The sequence below is a fragment of the Mugil cephalus genome, chromosome 1, assembly GCF_022458985.1.
Source record: "Mugil cephalus isolate CIBA_MC_2020 chromosome 1, CIBA_Mcephalus_1.1, whole genome shotgun sequence".
NCBI classification, from domain to species: domain Eukaryota; kingdom Metazoa; phylum Chordata; class Actinopteri; order Mugiliformes; family Mugilidae; genus Mugil; species Mugil cephalus.
Genome location: NC_061770.1, coordinates 46742868 through 46766504, shown reverse-complemented (window position 1 = coordinate 46766504; position 23637 = coordinate 46742868). Strand labels below are relative to the sequence as shown.

The 23637-nt window shown below is 38.8% G+C and overlaps 2 protein-coding genes and 1 long non-coding RNA gene across 3 annotated transcripts in view; 2 read left to right on the top strand and 1 right to left on the bottom strand.

Moving 5' to 3' along the window:
* Positions 1-11918: 11918 nt before the first annotated feature.
* On the bottom strand, positions 11919-14819 carry LOC125012215 (probable E3 ubiquitin-protein ligase ARI5). The gene is made up of 4 exons (XM_047592023.1): positions 14211-14819; positions 13836-13936; positions 13049-13222; positions 11919-12643 (listed from the first exon to the last, which is right to left on the bottom strand). The coding sequence occupies exons 1-4, from the start codon at positions 14290-14292 to the stop codon at positions 12188-12190; spliced, it is 813 nt and encodes a 270-aa protein (XP_047447979.1). The 5' UTR covers positions 14293-14819; the 3' UTR covers positions 11919-12187.
* A 1778-nt stretch (positions 14820-16597) lies between these two features.
* On the top strand, positions 16598-17570 carry LOC125012295. The gene is made up of 4 exons (XR_007113263.1): positions 16598-16709; positions 16816-16881; positions 17244-17370; positions 17455-17570. It is a non-coding gene; the product is annotated as an uncharacterized LOC125012295 (long non-coding RNA).
* A 314-nt stretch (positions 17571-17884) lies between these two features.
* Positions 17885-23637, top strand: part of LOC125011680 (ubiquitin carboxyl-terminal hydrolase 19-like) — an 8063-nt gene continuing 2310 nt past the window's right edge. Inside the window, exons 1-7 of the mRNA XM_047590968.1 lie at positions 17885-17965; positions 18497-18592; positions 18680-18811; positions 18905-19033; positions 19122-19159; positions 20345-20385; positions 20472-21022. Of these exons, the coding sequence (XP_047446924.1) occupies positions 17936-17965; positions 18497-18592; positions 18680-18811; positions 18905-19033; positions 19122-19159; positions 20345-20385; positions 20472-21022 (1017 nt within the window). The 5' untranslated portion in view covers positions 17885-17935. The remainder of the gene's footprint in view (positions 17966-18496; positions 18593-18679; positions 18812-18904; positions 19034-19121; positions 19160-20344; positions 20386-20471; positions 21023-23637) is intronic.

Here is a 23637-nt window from a genome sequence, read left to right as displayed (position 1 = left end):
ACTCGTGCCCGTCAAGAACAATTACTGCTAAGTTGATGAATAACCGGCATTTTAAAAGTTTTTTGCATTTTTAAGCATTAGCTATCAGAGGTACACTCTTACACATTGTTATTTTTACATTTGGTTTGCATGAAATGTCGATGTTGATGTTAAAAATGTCATGGATTTAGGGACCTAATTGAAAGCTTGGTAACGGAGGCTAACGTGAGGTAATTAATTAAAGTCCGTTAACCTTTTGTTGTCAGGTGACATTATGTAAAGTTGTTTTGATCGTTTTAAAACATTACCAAAATACTACCACTACTGCTAATACTAAAATGCTACTGCTATTATTGCTACTATTACTTAAATGCTAGCTATTTTACTCCTGCTGCTGCTAGAACTACTACTACAATAATAATAACTTAAGGTTTTGTATCCTGTTGTGCCTGCTGTAAATCGAATTTGAATTGCCTTTCTGATGGTGTCATTGCCCCACAGAATCACCCCTTTTTTCTTTTGGCTGAGTGCATGAATCTGGTCCTGATTGAAAACTGAAGTAAACTTTTGTTGAAGGTTGTTGTTTCTCCTCCTAAGTGCCAAATTGATTCTTTTTTGTCGTGCTAGATTATTATATCTGTAATAACATTGTATTGTTGGTGTTATATGTATTTATGCCACCTACACTACATCCCTAGAGGAAGTGAACCTGTAGCTTGTTTTTGAAATACATGAAATGGGAAAAACTGTGGAAAGACTGTTCACTGGTATCATACCAAGGTTTGATTTTGTGCAGTAAGTGTGGTCATCAGGTGTTTTATCTTCTGCAGAAGCCATCATCCTCAAAGGTGTTTTCCTTCTCTTGGGCTTGGGGCGCTGGATAAAGAGGGTTGGAACAGCATCTGGTCTCAACTTCCATGTGCCTCTTTTTGTTTCCATGAACTGGTTGTCCTCAAAGTGTAACTACCGGGAGGTAATGATGTCATAAGTCCTAGGCTAAGTTCAGTTTCCCCCGCATACTTCACATTTTCTGTTGCACTATACTTGTAATGTTCTTTACATTCAGGTGTACAATGCCCTTTGAAATTTTAGTAAATGTATCCTAAAACCTCTGTGGCCATTACTTACTTCACAAAGTTTTCTGTTGTTGTTGTCACCTTTAATCTGAAAGTTTTGCCTGCTGACCATCGCCAACCACCTTTTCCGGTGGTCAGTGTCCTTGAGGAAGCCATACATCTGGACTCCTTTCTCGGATCGATTGCTGCATCCAAAGGCTGCACAGCCAACCATGGTAAAACCACTGATCTACAAAACGATGTAACCATAGCTGTCTTGAACTTGGACAATATCAAAGATCACAGGCTTCTCTCTAAGCACTAATGTCAATCAAGGGGGTAGTGGGGGGTCATTTGTTTATCTGTTTATCTAACAGTCTATCTCCACCCACTGATATGATGCCGGAAATGTGTTATATCAAGTATAGATTAAAAGCTACCTGCTGTCTTATCTAACCATTCTCCCTGACCCTGTTTACTTTGTTACAGGATACGGATGAAAAGCATGAGAAGGGTGTGAATGGAACTTCCATAAAGGGTCTTGTTTGCTTGTGTATTGGTTTGAAGTATTCATTGAGGACCCTTAAACAAAGCAAGATCTTGTGACCCTGCCTTCACCTTTACAATCTCTGGCAGTCTTGAGTGAGGTGGCTGTGAGGGCATTCTTTCCCCTTTTCCAGAGCCGCCTGTGTGTGTGTTCATGGTTTCATTGCCCCACTTTGTCTGTTAATGTTTTTTGTTTGTTAACACACACTGCTGTTATTGTCCTTAATATTCTTTATTAATAATAATGATAATAATCTAATAATAATTCCGTATGTATGGTAATAACAATATATATTATTTATTATTATTATTACACCTATTCACACACACACACACACACACACACACACACAATTGTTCTTGTTTCAATATTTTTTTAATTAAAAATCTTGTTTATTTAACCACTTTTGTACCAGTCATACTTATTCCAGTCCATCAGCTCTAACATAAATTTCAAGTGTGAATAATTGCTTGTAGAGTTAGATTTTGACTGATCATATTTAAGCATAATTAGTGGTTGTTTGATAGATCTGACACATGGCTCCATCTTGAAGTCTCCATGGTTCTGATGCATGTCCTACAAAAAGAACTAAATGTCCTTTAGTCTCCTACATGTCCTTTTAAAATCACTAAACTTGGTAATAAAGATAAAACGTACTTTGGAAAAGCTGACATTTCACAAAACACGTTAAGTGCTAAGAGTGCAATAATAATAATAATAATAATAATAATAATACAATAATAGTAAAAAATTAAATGGTAACTTGTTCAACTAAGTGCAAATACAGAACAACCAACCTTGTAAAGTTAGCATCACTCACGTATTTACACTCACGTACGTTCACAATTGTAAACCCCACAGCTCAAAAGCGCAGAGTGCAAAAACGGTTAAAAAAAAAAACGTGTGTGTTGTGTTAATTTGTTTATATTTACCATGCAATAGCTCACTGTCCCATACAAAAGAATAACCGCTATAACAGCTTGCGGATTGTTTGGAACTATTGAGGCTTACATTAACCATGTGACAGCCCTAGCGGCGACATCAAAGCGCGTCGCAACTCTGTTTCACTCAATAGCTCTGGTGGTGGCATCTGTGTGTCCACACTGAGCAGGGGGAGGGGTTAAAGACACACACAACACACTGAGCACAGTAGCACACAACTGGAGGCAGGGAGACAGAGACCGAAACTACATATATTAGAAAGGATGCAGAAAATGAGTGAAAGAAAATGGAGTAAAGTCTGGGCACATTTTAATGCACTTGATAGTAGAGAGTTAAAACTGAAACTTGGTGGTGTGGTGGTTAGTGCTGATGCCTACCAGCAACAAGATTCCAAGTTCAGACAATGACTTTTGGCAGCGCAGTTTAATGAGGATTTAAAGCTGTTGTGATGTAATTCCATTAGTAATTATCTTTACACTATACATATTTGTTAATAAGTTAATTCAAGCGACACAAAATCTGAGGAGTCAGTTGGGAGCTGAAAGAGCCGGCTCTTTTTAGGGAGCTGAACCAAAAGACCTGACTCCCTAAAAAGGGCTGGAATTCCCATCACTACGCTCTACTTTAAGCATGGTGCAGGTATGGTGCATCAAAAACAAAAACCTCTCACCACCAAAACTCCATGGGGACCAAAGCATAATTAGATGTTGGGGCCCTTTATTTCTGCCAATAATATGGACTTGATATGCACACACCTACTATGAACTCATCGCAGCTCTGATTATCCTGTTGTCAGTCTGACATGTTTTTACACATGTATGCTATTTTTGTTGCAACAAGCACAGTCAACACTACCCTGGATCAGTTAAAACATACAGACATTATAACTTTTGATTTATTATGTTTGGTTTCATAAAAATTGCTACAGCAATGTGAAAAAAAATAGTGCAACAACAAATAAAATCCCTTACATATGTAAACATAGTAACAAATTCAACTGTACAAAATAGACATCGATCTAAATAAACTACCTTAATCCACACATATTCACAAGTCGTCATAACCAACTTCATGATGCATTATGACAACTGGTTATGAATGATTATAATTTTAATCTGAATAGTGCATTATAACTATGTCAATATCTGCCTAGTCACTTGTTAGTTTTATGATGCATCATAACTGCTTTGTTTTGCTAAATGTGTACTTGTGAATTGTGCGACTTGTGAATATGTATAGATGTAATAATGACCATTATAATGCTTTATAGACACCTTATAAAACATTATGAGTGCATTCATAGGGCATTATAAATACAACCTTCATAGAAAGTGTTACCGAACAAACTGTATGAAACAGCTGGCCAGCACAGACTAGTCGGTGCATTAACAATAGATTACATACCTCAGTGGACTATGCATCACCATATCAGAGTAGTGAATCAAACATCATAATCGGTCGTTATTCTCGTAATTCTGAAGCGATTTAATTGAAATATACAAAATGTATATAGCAATCTTCAGTTTTGGAGAAACTCAAGCATAAATTCTAAATAATATACATTTGAAGTTGTGGATATTCAGAAGGTTAATGATTTAGTATAGAATTGAGTAGATCCGCCCCAGTAACTGGATTTAATTGAAACAAGTAACCAGTATCATACTCAATTTATACAATTTATAATAAAACCAAACTGATTAAAATCAGTTCAGAATTCAGAGATATGGCGTAAAAATAAAACAATAACTACGTGCAAACTGTATGTTTGACTACATTACCTCTTAAAGTCGACACCGTGGCGTCATAAAGTCCGTCCATGCTGTTAGCGGTTTTAGCTAGCAAGTTAGCTCAGGTAGCTTTAGCTCGTGCTCGGCTGCAACAGTGTACACAACAAATACACATTGACACATGGATATTTAAAACTTATGTGACTAAAAACACGAGATATTCGATACAACTTCCAATGAAATACGAATTCAAAACGTCTCAGACTAGGTAGCATTATTACGTACCTGTAACGTTCCCTCCAGAGAGCCGTACTCAATAAGACCTGGATCCTTCCAGTGGCACTGACACCTTGTGACTCCTCCCTGACGCTCGATGGCACCTACTATACACACTGTGACCACTTGTGAGAATGTCAGGATCTTATCAGTGGCACTGACGCCTTGTGACCACTAGGGTTAATCCTGACAGTGACGCTGACGCCTTGGCTCGACTGTTCCTTGCTGGCAATGACTGCCTCTCTTTCGGGGGACTGAAAGCTTTAATGTTTATATATAACATTTACATATAACATTTAGTAAATGTGATACATCTAAATATTAAATGTTACATGTAAATGTTAAAGATTATATCTAAATGTTGAATGTCATATCTAAATATTAAATATTGAATCTAAATTATAAATGTTAAATATAAATGTTAAATGCTAACTGGCGCCGCCGCTTAGTGGAAGTACCAAATTAAAAGCTTCATTCTGAGGAGTGTTTTGATATGACCACATCTCTATGTTGGCCTCTCTCTCCGTGCTGCACTTCACTGACTGACTGACTGCATGTGCCGATTCACTCGAAAATGTCGGAAGAGTGATTTTGAACTGAGATTCAGATTTTCATCAATGCATCCACATGTTCGACTGCAGCACGGCGACTCCTTCCATCTGAACCACAGATCCGGTACAAGTCCTCCAACTAGATTAGCATGTGTAGCGTGGAGGTACAACTAGCTAAACTAGCAGCAGATGTAGTCGGCTTTTTGACGGATTAGTTAGCGATCAGTGCTCCGTGTGTCCTCAGGGCTCCACCAGTGCTGAACATGACCGAGGTTAAGTTGGTTTGATATTGGATATTCGGATATTCGACAGATATTCAAAATAAGGAACGGTCTCTTTTTTTTTTTTTTTTTCACAATACCGCCTAAGCCATGTGACCTAGTGACTCCAAAGCAATGCAGAATAGTTCTCCTATGTAGTTTTTACACCCATTGTATGCACACTCTATTTAGTATGATTTTTTTTTTAAGGAAAAGCCATTATTTCCCATGAGGAACGGTGTCTTTTAATTGTGTGTTTAATTATTATTATTATTATTATTATTTTATCTTTAAGGCACACAAAATGGATGCACAAGGTCTAGCTACATCCTCCACTTGTCAAATGGAGGGTGTGCAACATTGTAAACCGAAGAAATGTAACTTATAGCATTTCAATAAGATAACCATGAACTCTGACCTATTAAATGCCATCTTTATCATTCATGAAGTTAATCATCATGTTTATATCTCAAACATAAGAGTATAATTGGGTGATTGCTTTTTGACATCTTGTCTGTGAAGGTTCTCAGTCATCCAGGTCATGGTAATCCAAAAAGGGTTGAATAAGGTCAGCTGGACTAATTCTACAAATCCAGTTGACCTTATTCAACGCTTTTTTTTGGATTACCGACATTTTACTAATTCCTGTACCTACCTGTTACCAGTTCCAAGCACAGAAAACTGCTGCTTTGTCACCACATTTCCAATATAAAATCCATCAATTACACAATATGTTGTTGAAACTGTCATCTAGTAATATGCTCTATTTCTACACATGCAGTTTCTATATCTGATGATTATTATAGTGCTGCTCTTATTTGGCATAGTCATTTTTAACGTGTGAAAATAATAATCAAGGCTTCAGTTGTTGAAACATTCAGTCCTTTGGTTGTGCACATAATAACACAGTCATCGCTCATGAAGTTCTCTGGAGGCATCAACAGACAAAAGAAATCTGGGCACGATGTACTTGTTTCACTGTAGCTGTTCTTCTCCTGGATGATGCACCTGCTGAGTCCATCCTTCACAGTCATGGTCTTAGAAGATGAACCACAGTCTTTGAAGACCAGATCACTTCTCCAATATTGGGACGGTCAATTTTGTTGTTGATGCAACCTTGTTTATCCTGAGGGAGCCCTGACGAGTTAATAAATAAATAAATAAATGAATAAATAAATACATAAAACACCAACTCAGTAAGTTTTACAATATACAAACAAAAGTGAGCTCTTACATGCATACATACATACATACATACATTTTTTTTTTTTAATTGTTTGGCCTTGTATAGGGCTGGTGAAGCCCTGAGGAGACATGTCTGTCCAGATATTGGAGATATTTGAGATGATGCGGATTGCAAATGTCCAGCAGGCAGTCACGGACTAGAATCAAAACAAATGCGCTTTTCACGAAGCACGTTGATCGTTAACTAATCTAGCAAAGCGCCGGCTACATCTGCTGCTAGTTTCAGCTACCTAGATAGTTTTAGCTCCGCGACACTCTAGGAAAAGACTTACCGCTGCTAGAAGGAGTCGCCGTGCTGTAACTGTTACTGGAACATGAAGATGCATTGATGAAAGTCTGAATTTCAGTCAAAAATCCTTCTTCTAACGTTCAGAGACATACAGTAAGTCAGTGCGGGGCAGCACGGAGTGAACTTCTGACAGCGGCGCGGTGACGGTCCCACTAGTACACTGCTCAGAATGAAGCTTTTATTTTGGTAGTCTACTTCCGCTGAACGGCAGCGGCTAAATATTTGCTAAATATTTAATTTCTCCAAGCGCTACATTTAACATTTATATCTAACATATTTAGATTTAACAATAACATTTAGATTTAATATTTAGATTTAGTATTTAGATGTAGATTTAACATTTATTAAATGTGATTTAAAAAGTATATAAAAAAAAGTATTTTGGAGCTAAATGTGGGGAAAATTGCGTGTTCATTTTAAGATGCGCAGCTTTACAAACGGGTTAGGATGAGGATGAGGGATGGAGGTGCGCACATGTAAGCGCGCGCACACAGAGAGACACAGGTGGAGCTTACAGGGATGCGTAGTCTCCTCCCTTTTATATCTTGCTCCCTCCACACAAGAGACTGGCCACCAGATGGCAGTCATTCACTGACATTAAATCAAGCACTTGGAGGAAGAGAACGGACAGATCAACAGACAGGGCACAGGAAGACAAGGCGACCCACAACAATTTACTGTCATTAACAAAGTTCATGTAATTATGAAGAAAATTCATAATACAAACCTAATAAAACACATTAAATGCACCAGAACGGACTGCCTGGTGGCGACTGTACAAACGAGAGATGATAAGGAATAATAACCGTAATATTAATAATAAATGTAATAAAAGACATAGAAAGGGAAATGAAAGTGTCCCCGGCGCTCCTTGACGTCAAATCAGGAGGAGGAGGTGACTAACTCTCATATTCACCCAGAGTGAGATGCGGCAGGAGCTCAGCAAGTGGCTTAACAACAACAACAACAACAACAACGCACAATGGGGAAGATTTACCAGGTCACGATTCATGGATATAGGGGGGAGAAGATGCTGGTCGACCTCTGCAACACCGAGGAGCAGATGCAGAACATGACAGTGCTGCAGCTGAAGGAGAAGATAGCTCAGAGGATTCCCGAGTCCTCAGGTAAAGACGCAGAGAGAGAGAGAGAGAGAGAGAGAGAGAAGTGTTAGACACATCGTGTTTGCATTGAGGCACTATTTTGAACTCAATCCTCGAACCCAAACTTGATTTTCAGGGTGTGTCAGAAATATAGAGACAGATGTTTTCAACTCAACTTTTACACTTTTCACGTCCAACTCAAACGGTCAAGTTCAAAGTACAGAGGTGTTGACAGCAAAACGTTCGATCAAAAGTGAAAGTATGCAAGTCTATATTACAATGAGTGTGTTATGTAATAATATAATATGTGTCTGCTTAAAGTACAAGACAATATAATCCTTTAAGATAATCTATCTATGGGGGAAATGACGCAAGGGTGAAACTAATTAAACAAAGAGCTCAGTAAGTACATTTACTTTACTCAAGTAAATGTACTTAGTTACTCTCAGCCTTTTTTTTCCCCTCATCACTGATCCTCCAATCAACTGAGGAGTCACAAGGTTGTTTGTTTTAATTAATATGCCTTTTTGTGTGTGTCACTCTGTTTTGTGTCACTCTGTGCAGGACAAGAATCTATAAGTCTGATCTTCGCTGACAAGAGGCTGGAGGAAGACTCTGAGAAGCTGTCTATATACGGAGTCCAGCACATGTCTGTCATCCACATGACACTAAAGCTTCCTGGAGGACTAACAGTTTGACTGACGCCGTCTACGACCGCCGCTGCCACTACTGATACTGCTCCCTTTAAAATCTCCTCGCACTGTGTACAAATCTGAAAGCTTCAGCCTGCTGCACAAGGCTGGTTCTTGATGCCAGTAATCGTTTAATGATGGACTACTTGAAGCATCATTTCAACATTTTCATTTAAACTATGTCCTCTAACATTGTGCGTGCAGATTTTAGGAGGCCTTCAGAACGCCACATAACCATGGCAATAAATAAAAAGCCATAAATACAGTTAAATTTTAAACTCACATTAAGATGAAGCATTCGGTGCATGTAGCCTCCAAAAGGAGGCTACAGGCTACATTTTTTTTTTTTTAGGAATCATTATATTTTGACCATAGCAAGTTATCAGATGAAACATATTGTACTACTTATCAAGGGTACTTCATCTCAATGCTTACCAACTCACTGTTTTGTTTTTTGCGTTCCAGTCAAGACTGACCAATATCACTTATTATCCAGACAAAGGCCCAAATCTCAAAAGCTTGACCACATTGCTACCACAATTAAAATATATCAATATCAACGATAACAAACTGAAGACAAATCCGCTGATGATTAAGAAGTCTCGGCTGACGTTGTGGTCACCTTTCATGCAGACCAAAAATAAGTTTTTGTCCTGGACATCCCCAGTTGAGAGGACAGGTCGGCTTCCACGTGGGAATGTCATTAGGATGAGCCCAGGCCCGGTGCCAAATGTCATATCCAGGGTGGATGACATCAAGTCCTGTTTCCAGCTTTTCCTCACACACTCCATTGTACCCCTTGTAAAAACCCTTTGTGATCCAAGGATGATCTATATATTTTAATTTCTTATTAATCTTTTTTACTGGACAGTTTTTATCCTTTTAAATGTACTTAAGAATTCATCATATGCCCTGTTTGTGTGATTACTGTTATACACATTATCCCAGGTTTGTGCCATTAAATCATTTTTGAATGCTTTATTGATGCTTTATTGAAAATATTTGTAAACGTCTAAAGAATGTGAATGAAGTGCGTTGTCTCTCTCTCCCTCTCTATCTCTCTGTCAGTAGAGATCAGGCTTGCTTTCGCTGTACAAACACTGCATGAAGACTCATCCCCACTGTGTGAATATCTGTAATACACACACTCTACTTGTTCTCTTCTTGTTTTTAAAACCATCTTAAACTGTTTTTGTGTTTTACAGTTTTTTTTACAACCGTTGTGACCCATTTGTTAGGACTTTAAACACTTTTTCAAAACTGTTTACACACATCACAATTCTCCAAACAGTTCATTTCATGCTCAAAATCACGCAGTGTAACTAAACACAGACACACACTTCCAAAATACAATAATACACTAACACATTTCACCAAATCTACCAAAGTGCTGAAGCACGTTGTCTTCCAACAGAAACATTTAGTCAGTCACAGCGTCATAGAAAAAACACTGACAACTGATGGAATAACACAAACTGAATCACTTTGCATGTGTCAAATCTACTTTTTTCCTTTACAATCAACAGATTATTGTATTGATCATACATGTGAATTAATGTTTCATTTTTCATTTGTTGGGCATGATTTTTGTTCCTTTTTTCTGTACAACACTCAGCACAAAAAGTGAACAGCCCATGTCAGGGCAACTTTGCAGAATGTTTATGAAAACAGAAGACAGTAAATGACAGGATTTGCAGTAAACACTTTACTGTATGGCAAATGAAAATGACTTACAGTCGAGTTAAGAGAGAAAACAAATCAGCATTTAGCTGTCATTCATTACTGTGAGGGACCGAGCTGCAAAGCATGAGGAGTCGCAGGTGGATTTTGAAAAATAAGGGATTTATTTACCCAAAAAAAATGAGAAACAAATTTCAAAAACAAATAATTAATTCCAGGCCTGTAAAAGAGGTCAAATAAACAAAACTAAACCCAGGCTATAATTCTAAAGTGAGTGGCTGATTAGGCCAAGTACACAAAAGGGGGAACATCATAACACAATAACTAACAATGAAAGAAACAACACAGGACAGTTAATTTACCAGTTAAATGAACATTAAATTAAATCAAACTGAAACTATTCAAATAACCAAATTTAACCTGATGAAATACACCAAACTAGTTAAATTAAATAACCTGGAGAGGGCGTTCGGTGTTGTAGGGGCCAATTTGACTTTTATGCAGGAGCACACCATTGTTAGATATTGCTGCACACATGGTGATGTTGGCTCCTCTCTGGTCTGGCACAGCAACCGTGGCTCTTTTACCAATGATGTTTCTGCCCCGCCTACGTTTTTTGGCCAAGTTGAAGCCAGCCTCACCAATGTACATTATGTTATGTGGGACTTGATTGGTCTCCAACTCCATGGTCTCTGTAAACAATCGAACTACATGTGTGTAAATGATTAAGGGTACTTTACGTATATAGGGTCACATTATTAGTACAGCGTATTTTGCCATTACAGTAATAACCTAACCTGGACATATTGGTGACGGAGTTCCTTGATGCGAACACTGTTCCCTTCAAAAGGGACTTTATAAAGTTGCTTCATCAGGACTCTGTGTTTAGCCAGAGTCCGAGAAATAGATGTAAGGCTGATTGCTGTGATGCTTTCAAAGACAAGGATGTCTTGTAAAATATTTGCCCGAATTTCTTTCAATTTTATTTCATTGTTAGGAATCACGATGTTGACAATGGCAAGCTCCTGCTCTTCATTTAGAAGCCTGCCCCTGCCCCCTGAAGGACGTAAACGTTGAAGCCTTAGGAACCAAGTTATATATTACTATAGGGGCCAGAAGAATACAGTTACTGTAATTCATGTTACACTGTTCAGTAGGAAAGGCCCTTATACAATACAGTGAACACTGTAATCTACCTGTTGGTCGCACGAAAAATCCAGACAATGGATGCCACTGTGCTACTCTACGTGACAACCCATGGTCGATGATGGTAGCTCGTATTGACAAACCGTGTGAAAGTTAACATGTACTGTTTAGGTCTTGATTGAGCTCGTGTGTAAAAGGAGTTGAAACTAATTTTAAACGTGTAAAATGTGTGTATTTTGTGACAAAAGAAGAATTGCGTTAACTGTATAGCCCACACAGGCTGATGTTGTGGTAACTGTGTGAAGAGTTTTGAAAAAGTGTTAAAAGCATTGAACAACGGGTCATAGCCATTGTAAATAAAAAAAAACTGTACTAGCTATTTTAAATCTGTTATATTAAGTCCAATATACAGGAGCGATATTAACATGAATTTCAGTGTGTGTTTATTTAGACAGAAACTTTATTAAATGATGCAGTGATTAAATCAGGGAACAATCTTCAGTAGCAGTTTTAATGCAGCATGTTATAAAACACAGTGAAGTAATAAGAGAATGCAGCTGTCTTAATGTCATTTAATGTGCACAAACAAGCAGGTCTGTAATGTTTTTCGCGTCTGATGCAATAAAAGATGAATTCTAACCTGATAGGAGACAGCTGTGAGCATGCATGAATAATAAATGAGCGTGTGAAGCTGTTTAGTTTCTGTGCCACACAGGGATGGATGTTTGTCTGGGAGCTACACCATCACTGCAGGCGATGAAGTAAGAGCTGGTCTCCAGGCACTCAGGGGTCAGCTTCAGACACACAAAGCAGAACTCAACCTGGCAGCGAGGACAGATGATGTTCTTGCAGCCTGTCTTGTCGTGCTCCACCCTCTGACCACAGGTGGGACAGACTCGGATGGAGGGACAGGCGGTCACTCCCTGCACCTCTTTGAGGACGGTCGTGTTGCAGTTCTTGAGGAGCTCTAAGTCGTGGTTGATGCAGCCGTCGTTGTCGCAGCGATCAGATCGTGGAGCTGCTCCTTTCCAAGGCTTCAGACACTGCCAGCAGAACTCGTACACCTTCTTCATGTCTGCTGTGCAGACTGTACAGTGCACACTGAGGTTAGTCAGGTCCTCTCTCTCCACGTAGCTTTTACACCCAGGACACTGTAAGAGGCATTAAATGAACAGCTGAACATTTCAGGAAATATGTGTCTTTATTTTCATGTTGAGCATTAGATGAAAAAGTTCATACCCCCTCATACCAGTGCATTAACTGGAACTTATACCTTGTTATTTTATGTCACCAAAAATATTGAAACAGCTACTATAACTTGTCCAAAGGTCAAAGGCTGCATTTATGATGCTTTTATATGACACTTTAGTCAAAGTACGTGCTCACACTGAGCCAGTCTAGCTTCTCCAGGTTGAATATGTGAGCTGCCTGTTAGTTTGAACATCATATACATTCAGTACAGAACTCAGATATGAGAGTGCTTCTGGCCTAGCTTTATGTGTCTTGCATGTCTGCTGTAAGTCTGCAGGGTTTTCAGAACGTAGCAGGACACTTACTGACTTATATTCACAGTATTCTGTGGCGGCCAGACGTGCCATATTCTCCTCAAAATACGCCATCTCTTCAGCCGTCAGCACAGCCAGCCTGCGCACCTCTTGATAGGACCACACAGCGCCACACTTCTGCAAGGTGCCGGTCTTCAAAGCAGGACACTTGAATTTGTACTGGCCCTGAAATTAAAATAACATACATATAGTTACTGTCCCAGGCAAGGATGCAGGGAAATGAGGGGGAAAATCTCTTTTTGGTGGAGGTGAACTTCTAAGTTTTTCTCCTAACTGTAAAGTTACATTAGAATCAATAGGTGCACTACTAAAACCAATGTTTTATAATAAGGCCTCTTTGTGGTTGCTCAGTATAAATGGAAACAGTGTTAGAATGAAATTCTTTATGGAAGATGTAGTTTGTGTTGCTGCTAAACTGGGGTGAATTTAAGACATAAGTGTTTCTGTTATTTAGCCTATAGCCCAGTGACAAAGAAAAAGTAATACTGAATACCCTAACCTTCAGGAGATTTGATGTAGTGTAGGGCTGTAACAGTAGAAGGATGTTTATGTTTCTTATGCACCTAATCAATTGGTAAGTAAATGTATAGTATGCATTGTTAAATCGTTGTCTATAGTAACTATTCCTTCCAGCAATTCAAAATAATAGACTACTTCAGTACTTCAAACAGAGCTAAACTTAAATCGACATAGAAAATCAGGATTGGACAAAACGAAGAATAAACAAATAAATAAATGGATAAAACCTGCCTATAAAGCTAATGATGGTGGAAAGTACCTGATCCAGCAGGCTGCGACACCATCCAGTGAGAGACTCCGGGGTGACGGCGTGACCGCAGGACATCTCTGCTCTAAGATTCAAGTCTCCTTCTTCAGGGGCTGAGGCGCACAACGACGAGAGACATTGAACTCAACACATCACCATCACGCTGCACAGCTAACACAACAAGATTCCATCTGTCTCATTTTAGAAAAACGCCAAGGAAATATCAGCATGCACAGCTAGCACGTAGACAAATGACACTAAATGCACGCGGCCGCTTTATTTGGCTCTGGTATGAAATCAGCGCAATCATTATGAAATACGCGCAAATTCAAAATGTGATTTTAAGGGAGCTCGCTACAAGACAGCGACTGTTAAAAAAGTTCTTACGAAGTGGATCCAGATCATCTGGCCTGTTGACAAATTTCAGCGTGGTGTCTTTGGGGTCATATCTCTTCTCCTCTGTGGTCATTTTGCTTCAGATCGGCTGGGCTCTCCGCGGCAAACTGCGTCTCGTCTGCACCCTTGTCTGCCTTTTTTTTTTTTTTTTTTTTTTTTTAGACTGCGCGACCCAACAACAAGTCCGTCGGTTAAACACTTTCACTTTCTGAGGGGTATTTACAGGAACCCACGTGAAAGCAAAGAAGCAGTTGAGGAAAAGAAACACGCCCAGGTAACAAGACGATGTCTTGGAATAACCGGTGGTTTCCATTAATCAGCAGAGACCGAGGTTAAAATAGAAAGGCATTCACCTTTGGTTAGGCCACAGATACTCGGGAAAAGTTCAGTCCTGTAGAGTAAGTAAACTGTGGCAAGGCAACTGTGAAGGTTCAAATGCACCAGAACCGAGTGCTTGATGTAGCAACAAAAGAAAGAATGACAAGGAATAATAATATTAATAATAAATATTAAATAGTAATAATAAAAAGCATAGAAAGGAAAGTGAAAGTGTCCCCAGCCCCCTGACGTCATATGGGGAGGGACGAGCCCAATCAGCAGTCTATACAGTTATTCACTCTCAGAGACAGACTCGGAAGGAGCGCAACAAGTGGCTCACAAAAACAACAACAACAGCGCACAATGGGCAAGATCTACCAGGTCGTAGTTCACGGCTTTAAGGGGGAGAAGATGATAATCGATCTCTGCAACACCGAGGAGCAGATGCAGACCATGACAGTGCTGCAGCTGAAGGAGAAGATAGCTCAGAAGCTTCCCGAGTCCTCAGGTAAAGACACGCATGTTTGCCCCGAGACACTATTTTGAATTTAATAATCAAAACCAAACTTGATTTCCAGGTGTGTCGGAATGTTTTAAATTTACTTTTACACTTTTCACTTCCAACTCAAACTGTCACGTTTAAAGTACAGAGGTGTTGGCCGCAAAATATTCGACCAGAAGTGAAAGTATGCAAGTCTATATTATTCTATCAGTTTATACATTGTTCGGACTTTTCCATAAGGAGTATTGTGTGAAACATAACAGGCTTTTGCTTAAATACGGGTTTAAGTTCCTCTTGTACTTTGTTTCCTCATCACTGATCCTCCAATCAGCTGAGGAGACTTCGGCCTTGAGTTGTATTGTGCTGCACGCAGTCATGTTTTAAGTAATATGCCATTTGTGTGTGTCACTCTGTGCAGGACAAGAAAACATAAGTCTGATCTTCGCTGACAAGAGGCTGGATGAAGACTGTGAGAAGCTGTCTAAATACGGAGTCCAGAACATGTCTGTCATCCTCATGACGATAAAGGTTCCCGGAGGACTGACAGTTTGACTGACGCCGTCTCCGACCACACCACTGCCACTAACGATGCTGCTTCCTTTAAAATCTTCCTATACCGTTTACAAATCTGAAAGCTTCAGCCGCTTGGTTTTTAATGCCAATGATCGTTTTATGCCGGACTACTTGAAGTGTCATTTTCTCATGTTGCACATAATAAAACTGTGTTCTCTCCGATGTCTGGTCTTTGATTAAGTGTGCACATTTTAGGAGGCCTCCAAAACGCCACAGAATCATGGCAATAAATAAAATAAAATCAGTTGATTGTCTAGTTAAAGTGGTAGTAACAGTAGCAGGCAACATATCTTTACATAAGAGGGACAAAAGATAGACACTAATCAAAATTAACATAACTGATTTTAGCTGCTAAGGCTAAAAAAGGTTATTCAAAAATAGGAAATGTCAATACAAAGCAGGCTATACCCAGCAGGACATAAAGCAGGCTTCTGCAGCCTATAAGGCCTTTCTTTCCCCTTGAAAAAATAAAGAAGTTGTGAATGAAATGTTAATTTTTTACCCCTTTATCTGGGCAATTTGGTTTAATGGTGACTATCGTCAGCCTTACCTTTAATTTCCCATTTTAATGTTGACATTTGAGTTGCACGTATTGCCTTAAAAAAAAAAAAAAAAAAAAAAAAAAATATATATATATATATATATATATATATATATATATATATATATATATATAATATATATATATATATATATATATATATATGCTTTATTTAATTATAGCATATGCTGCGTTCATTTTCTACTTCTAAACAAATATGTCCCAGTCATCCAAGCAGAGGAGGAGCGTCCGATTACATCATAGTTTATTTAAACACATACGGACTAACGGTTCTCGTCCTTTATCTTTGATACAGTCTAATTTCAATCTGCAGATATTGTCGGTTGACAGTTTTTTCCTTGAGTATTTCGATAATAAAATAAATAAATTAAAAAAAAAAAAACGACACCGCCTGAATGCATCATTACTGCAATAGGTCTGCAAGGTAAGTGAAACAGAAAGCGTCCGAGGGTTTTAACTTCGCTGGAGACTCGCTGCTTGTTGTTCGCCCCGTCCGCGTCTCCAGTAATGTCGTGAAAGTGTCTCACATCTGAAGGTAAGTTCATCTTTTTCCTTTGACGTTCACGTTGTTTTCGTCAATCCACAATGACAAATCAAAGCAAATGCGATGTATTTATTGTCAACGTGCAATTGTTTTGCAGCTCAACGTTGTAAAAGTGAACTGATCCTCTAGAGATTTGAAATGAATGTCGCTGATTGCAGTACCAGTAAGTATGCAGTGGGTTCGGAAAGCCTTTCCGCCTTCAGTTATTTATTCATTCCACACTCTGTAATAATGAACCGTGAAATTCATTCAGCCAAACCAAATAATGGTGTCTGAAGTTCTTTTATGAGCTTTTTAACTCTGTCCAATCGATGACCAGTTCAAAGGTTAACTGGATACATGCCAAGAATAGTTAAAGCAACAAGGAACACAGCAAAGAGACAGAGATAAATGTGCAAGATCAGAAGTATTGAAACTGCATTTTAATTATTGGCATCAGTTGAAGTGTTTTTTTTCCCCCCATATACAATCCAAACTACCTGATAATAATAAAACACTAATCACATGAATCCATTGCTTGTTCAGTTTACAGTAATGGAATGAAGACAGAAACTACCTACCACGGCTTGAAGAACCAAGGATCAACATGTTACTTGAACAGTGTGCTGCAGGTGCTGTTCATGACCAAAGACTTCAGAGAAGCAGTGAAAAGGTTTATTACTCTCCAACGTTATGCTTTACAATGTATTTAAAGTTCAGTGTGTCTTTAAGTCACTCGTGTATGTTTTTTATTAAGGTACAGAGAAGAAAACACAGAGTGTATTGACCATGACCTCAATGACTTATTTAAGAACTTACAAGAACGTACAACAGACACATCTGAAATAAGAAAGAAGCTGGGCATTGCCAAAGGTAGAGCGCGTCAACACACAGAACAACACAACCTATGAATAGTCTATGTGTCAAAGGACCAATAATACTTACTGTTTAACTGATTGATTAACTTTTTGTCTCTCTACTCAGTGTATGAACAACAAGATGCTGCTGAGTACTTTGAGAAGATTTTAAGACTGACCAGTCCTGAGGCATCTCAGGTAAACACTTCATCAACACCAAAGACAGTCTACAAGATGGATAAAAGAAATGCTTGTTTACAGGTTTCTTTATATTTGTGTTTCCAGATCTTTCGCGGGAAGCTGACACATGAGACCACCTGCTGTAAATGTGGTACAAAGTCTGGCACCACTGAGCCGTTTTGGCATCTTCCTCTCGCGTTGATGGATTCCAGCAGCAAAGACTATAGTGTGGTAAGAACGGTTCTCTTCCATTTCCAGAAAAAAACATGTTACAAGGATGAAAACGGACATGTCAGCTCCTTTTCCAACACCTCTTATGAGTAACAAATGTCAACGACTACAAAGATTGTGAAGCTTTGTACAGTTGGCACGTCCCAGTCAGGTCCATCACTATTAGAGTTGCCCTGGAAACATTTCCATTGTTGTTTTGGTTTATTTTAGTGTGTTTTTGTATTTGTTGTGTGTTGATGCATTCCATTTCTGTATTTGGTCACTTCAAAGTAAGTCTAATTACATCCAAGGTGCAGAAGGTGGAACAGAAAGGCCACTTTTATTTGGCCACTGATTGAAACCAAATCAGTACTCCTCTGCTGCTTTTTGTATTAAACTGTAGATTACTTTTAAGATGATTCTCTCTTGTTGCTGGTTCTCTGCTCCGTTTGATTGTCTCTTTGTCTCAGATTCCTCTTAGAAAGAGAAACTGGTTTGTACATTTTAGTCAGAGCTGAGATCAGAAGTAGATGACATGAGTATATGTTTCAGGAGGACGGCATCCAGCAGTTTTTCAAGGCTTCAGAGTTCAACGGAGACAATCAGATGTACTGTGACACCTGTGATGACAAAAATTATGCTACTACTGTGAGTAAAGAGCCATGAATGTTTCTGACTTCAAAGACAAACCTGATTTCTGGACCTGAATCTAGTTTCTCATGTTATTGTATTCAGCAATATGTAATAAGGAACCATCCAGAAGTTTTGATGTTGCTGCTGAAGAGGTTTGAGTTCAACTACTATTACATGAAGTACTTCAAAATCGACCGTGTTGTGGCTGTTCCCTACAGCCTTCAGATACCAGAGGTACATTTACAGAGTCTATCAGTATTTGATCACAAATACTTTGTTTTTTATTCCTAATTTTAATGTCTGTCTCTTTTTTGTTGCTTTGATCAGGGTCAGACATATGAACTGTATGCAATTGTGGATCATTTTGGTGATCTGATGAGTGGACATTACGCAGCAACAATCAAAGATGAGCATGGAGACAGATGGTTCCGCTTTGATGATACCAGGGTCACATTGGTAACCACCTTCCCTTCAGTGTTACTGAGTTGTTACAGTGAAATAATGGATTCATCATGTTGTGTTTTGTTATTTCTTCCATCAACAGTTTGATTATCAGCCGTTCCAGGTGGACAACACTGAGACGTGAGTTTTAGTTTCATTCATATCACCACTGTATACCTGGACAGCTGGTATAAACGGGCTAGCAAGGCTAAGCCTTCCCAAGCTAACACAAATGAGAAAATTATTTTTTGTTTTAAATTTTGGTGAAACCAACGGTAGCAACAGCACCAAAAGCTCAAAAGAAAAACACAGAAACACAGACATCTCTAAATGGGCTGATTTATTACAGCAACACCGCCCACTGTCCACTTTCATTTAGACTTTAGGCTTTTTTCCATAGTGCAGTATTGGTTGTCATAGTTTCAGTAAGTGAACATCCTCAAACAAAGCTACATAATTAAAATTATTGAATTATTTGTTAGTATTTTCCAGAAGTTGCACTTTTTATTTCACATGTTTTGAATGAAAACACCATCTGAGTCTGTTAAAAATGTCTGTCAGTGAAATGATGTGATTGTCATGTCAGCCTTATGATTAATGCTTGAAGTGGTTACTGAACAGAACAATATTTGCAGCTAATTGTCGGTAAAAGGGAATAGTTCCCTCTCTAGCATCGCCGCTTGCTGCTTGTTTTGGTTTATCTTTATATTTATTTTGTTTGTGTTTTCATACTCTGATATTCTATTCTAGTGTCCCCGATTCAGACTGCACAATCTTTCCATTCAATGAATTTGAGAAGTTAAATATTTTTTTTGATTTGTCAATAAGGGGTGCAGTGAAGCATCCTCAAGCCGGACCAGTTGAAAACCAGTGATGCAGAGCACTAAGAAAAGTCTAGTGTACCTGCAATTGATGTAACTGTGTGTATTGTAGGTGATGTTCCTTTTGAAGCTAACTATTTAATCGGTATTAGGCATCCAACAAATTTCATCACCAGCCGAAATAATAAGAAATAATAAGTTCATCATATTGAAATGAATTCATTTTTCAATGTATTTGAACAAGTGCACATTTAAACTTGTTTGGATATATCCGGTTTCACGGTTTGAAACACACAACGCATAAGACTGACATAATCTTGTCAAGCACACAAGTAACTATTGAAGAAGCTGAAGAAACTTGATTTCTTTCTAGATCATTTTTCCTGTAGGAATTGTTTCAAAGAGGATCGAATGTTTTGTTATTTTCTGAATGACCACATCCCCAAAATGCCCCTGGATACCACATAAGCTATACATTTCTTTCTTTTCACATTTCTCCCTCTAGATCCCGGAGTGCTTACCTTCTGTTTTACAGGAAGATGAAACGTAAGAGATACACTTTCATTACGAATGATGCCATCTAACTGTTTAGTACTTCACCTTATTTCATAGCTATTTTTGTTTCACTGCAGATGCTGACAGCTGCAGGCTCTCCCATAGTGGAGGTGTCCAACCCAACCCCCATCGAGATGACAACGACAACGACACAACGTCTGTTCCCATCGACAGAAATGTACCAGAAATAGTCAGTGTTGTTCCTACAGTTCCACCTCCTGGGCGATCTGAAAATGTAGAAAATCCAGACAGTGAAGTTGATGTTAGGAGGCCTGAACAAGGCAGTTACCAGGATCATGACTCGTATAAGAATGTTGAAGATGAATATGTCGACAAACAGGGGAGTGATGAGGGGAAGAAAATGAAGGATGATGAGGAGAACATGGAAGTAAACAGACAACTGATCTGTACAGAAACGACAAGTGTAGAGGATCAGGAAAAGGCAGCGATACAAAAGAACAGAGAAGAGAGTGAAGAGGAGTCACTGGTAGAAGATCAGCAGCAGGACAATGGAGAGTTAGTCAGTGTCAACAGAAATGAACATCAGGACAGTAAACAGAGAACTGGACACTATGACGTGGTGGAGCAAAGCAAAGGAAGACGTAGTCAGAAAATCAATAAAGATCAGGTGAAAACTACACGACATATGTCAGTTCAACGTGTTAGTGTGGAGAAGAACGAAGATACTGAGATAATAACATATCGACTTATGCAAAAGGAAAAACATTCTGGGAATGATGAGAGAGTTGATGACATTAGACAGAAAGAAAGAACTGATTATCCAGAGTGTAAAAGGGAAATCAGTGACACATCAACAAATATTTCTCTGGGACAAATGGATCCGAAGGTTGATAGTAGGAGACTTGATGAGCACGTGCAAAGTAGAGGATCCACAGTACACTGTAGTGTGTATGTTGAGGACAATGGAAGATCACATGAGAGACAGAAACAGGAAGTCAGACACAGCAGAGGAGATTTGAGACAGGGACAACTGTCAGGAAGTAGAGGACCAACACAGATCCAAGGAGAAATAAGAGATCAGGGGAGACACCATGATCAGATTGAAAGACTGGGAGATACTGGACCAGATGAAAAATCTATGAGGCACAACTCCATTAGAGAAAACAAAGAGGGAGGTGCAGGTCATTCAAAGCCACGTCCAGGTAAGAGAACCCATAGTGATACTCAAAGAAGTCTCAAGACAAAGCAGGCATGGGCAGAAGTAGAAGATACAGCTCACAGAATAAACAGTGGTAGTCATGAGAGAAGATCTGATCAAAACACGGATGGTTTAACTAAAGATGTCAGTAAGTTAAACCTGAATGAGTCACCTTTCACAGAGACACAGACACAAGGACATGTAAGACTCTTTGGAAACAAAGGAGAGGACAATGAGGAAACTGAGTTAAATGTCAGTTCACCTCCAAGGAAAAGAAAGAAAGAAAAAAGACAAAAAATAAAGAAAGAAAAGGGACAGAAAAAAAATAAAAACATAAGTTGTTTTCGGTCTTGTGTTTCTGCTCCAAAAAGTCCAGACGATGTGAACGAGAAGTATTGAGATGAAATATATGACACAAATGATTGTCTAGACTGCATGCTGTTGTTCATCGACAATGTTGTCTCATTAGTTTTTGAATGAGTGATTCTCAGCTAAATGACACTTATCACAGATCAATAAGTAACCAGACAGTATGGAGAACGCAGCCACATGGACGAACGTCTCTTTGATCATATTCATGTGAAGTTTGGTGTCAGTTGCTCGTTGCATACATCACTTCCAGTTTAAGAAGCTAGGGCTGATTTAGTCACATTTATTCAGTGTGTACAAATTCACACAGATGAACTGCAATGAAAATGTCAGTGCAGAGAAAAACACGTTTATTCTAAGTACAAACTGACCTGTCATATAATTTGTTGTCTTTTTACACCCAAAATGTTCTCCTAATGCAGCACGTCGTATAGTTTCAGACGTCAGCCTTGTTATAAATGTGTATGTGTTTAGTTATTTGTTCGTCAAGGACAGTTTTGAATGACCTGTGATTGTTGTTTACTGTCCAGTCACCTCACACCTGTAAATAACTGCCCACTGACTACTGCTAAAGAGTGTGTGATGAGAGCCAAACTACTGTGTCTGTGTTATATGAAGTACTTTGCTGTGATTTAAATAAATAAAGATATATAAAGCTTGTTTTTCTTCCCAGTTTCTCTAAAAGATGAGACTGTTTGTATCAAAAGAAATAAAAAAAAAAGGAGCAGTTTTGAGAGTAATAGCACAGGGTCCAGAAGAACAGATGCATCTATAGGTGAGAAAATGAAGGACTAGATGAGAGAAGAAGAGATGTGAGATACTAATATAAACCCCTGAATTTCTGTGTGCCACGGGATTGTTTCAGCAGGAAGAGCTGCACACCGACTTCAGCTTCCTTACAGTCAGTCAGCTTCTAAAATGTGTGTCCTCTTGTTTTACCCGTTCAACCTCATACCAGGTTTTGTGAATGGTTCCTTGTGACTGTAAAATATGTTTCAAATAGCAACATAAATTCCTCCCATGCGAGCACAATCTAGTCAGGCGGTGACATGGATATAGGACCATCACCCCTCTGCCTGTATTTAGAGGAAGTCATGTGATGTGTGGGCTGCCACGAAGGTTTAGTTTCACTTTGTATCTCCTCCTGATGACAGCTGGTGAAAGTTAAGAACTGTGGCGCAAATTTTACATATCCACGAAGGCAACAAGTCGCTTGTATCTGGATGAGTCTATAACTGAGTAACTGAGTCACGACATTAACGTGCAGCTGCGAGACGTCAAAAATAGTCCGAGGGCGGGGCAGCAAGTGAAAGAGAAAGTGTTCGGAGCGATTCAAACTCACAGGAGATATCCTGCTGTTCGTGTGAGAATGACTTGTTTTGAAAGAATTTGTTTTTACAACTGAAGGTTGACTCCTGGTTTTCACGGCCTGAATTTGGATATCCTTTACCAAAATAACAATTCTGACTGGCTGTCAGAGATCAGTTGTTTTGCAGCTGTCAACAGAAGAGACTGGCTGTCAGAAGGGTCTGAAAATGAATTTTTGGAGCCATTTGTTTTCCAGTTCTCCTCCAGGTAAGATATGCAGTAGATTCAAGTATTCAGAAACTTCACATTTTTGCTCATTTTATATTGTAAATTTTGTTTGAACTGGACGTAGTAAACGTTTTCTTCCTCAAGAGTGTTTTTTGTGTCTTCAGACAAGAGAACATTTT

What these genes read in the sequence shown, in the direction of transcription:
- LOC125012215 (XM_047592023.1), bottom strand. Translation starts at nt 14,292, where the DNA reads ATGACCACAGAGGAGAAGAGATATGACCCCAAAGACACCACGCTGAAA. An exon ending in GTCGCAGCCTGCTGGATCAG is followed by an intron (nt 13,223 to 13,835) that starts GTACTTTCCACC and finishes TTTTAATTTCAG; the next exon opens with GGCCAGTACAAATTCAAGTG. An exon ending in AATACTGTGAATATAAGTCA is followed by an intron (nt 12,644 to 13,048) that starts GTAAGTGTCCTG and finishes TGCCTCTTACAG; the next exon opens with TGTCCTGGGTGTAAAAGCTA.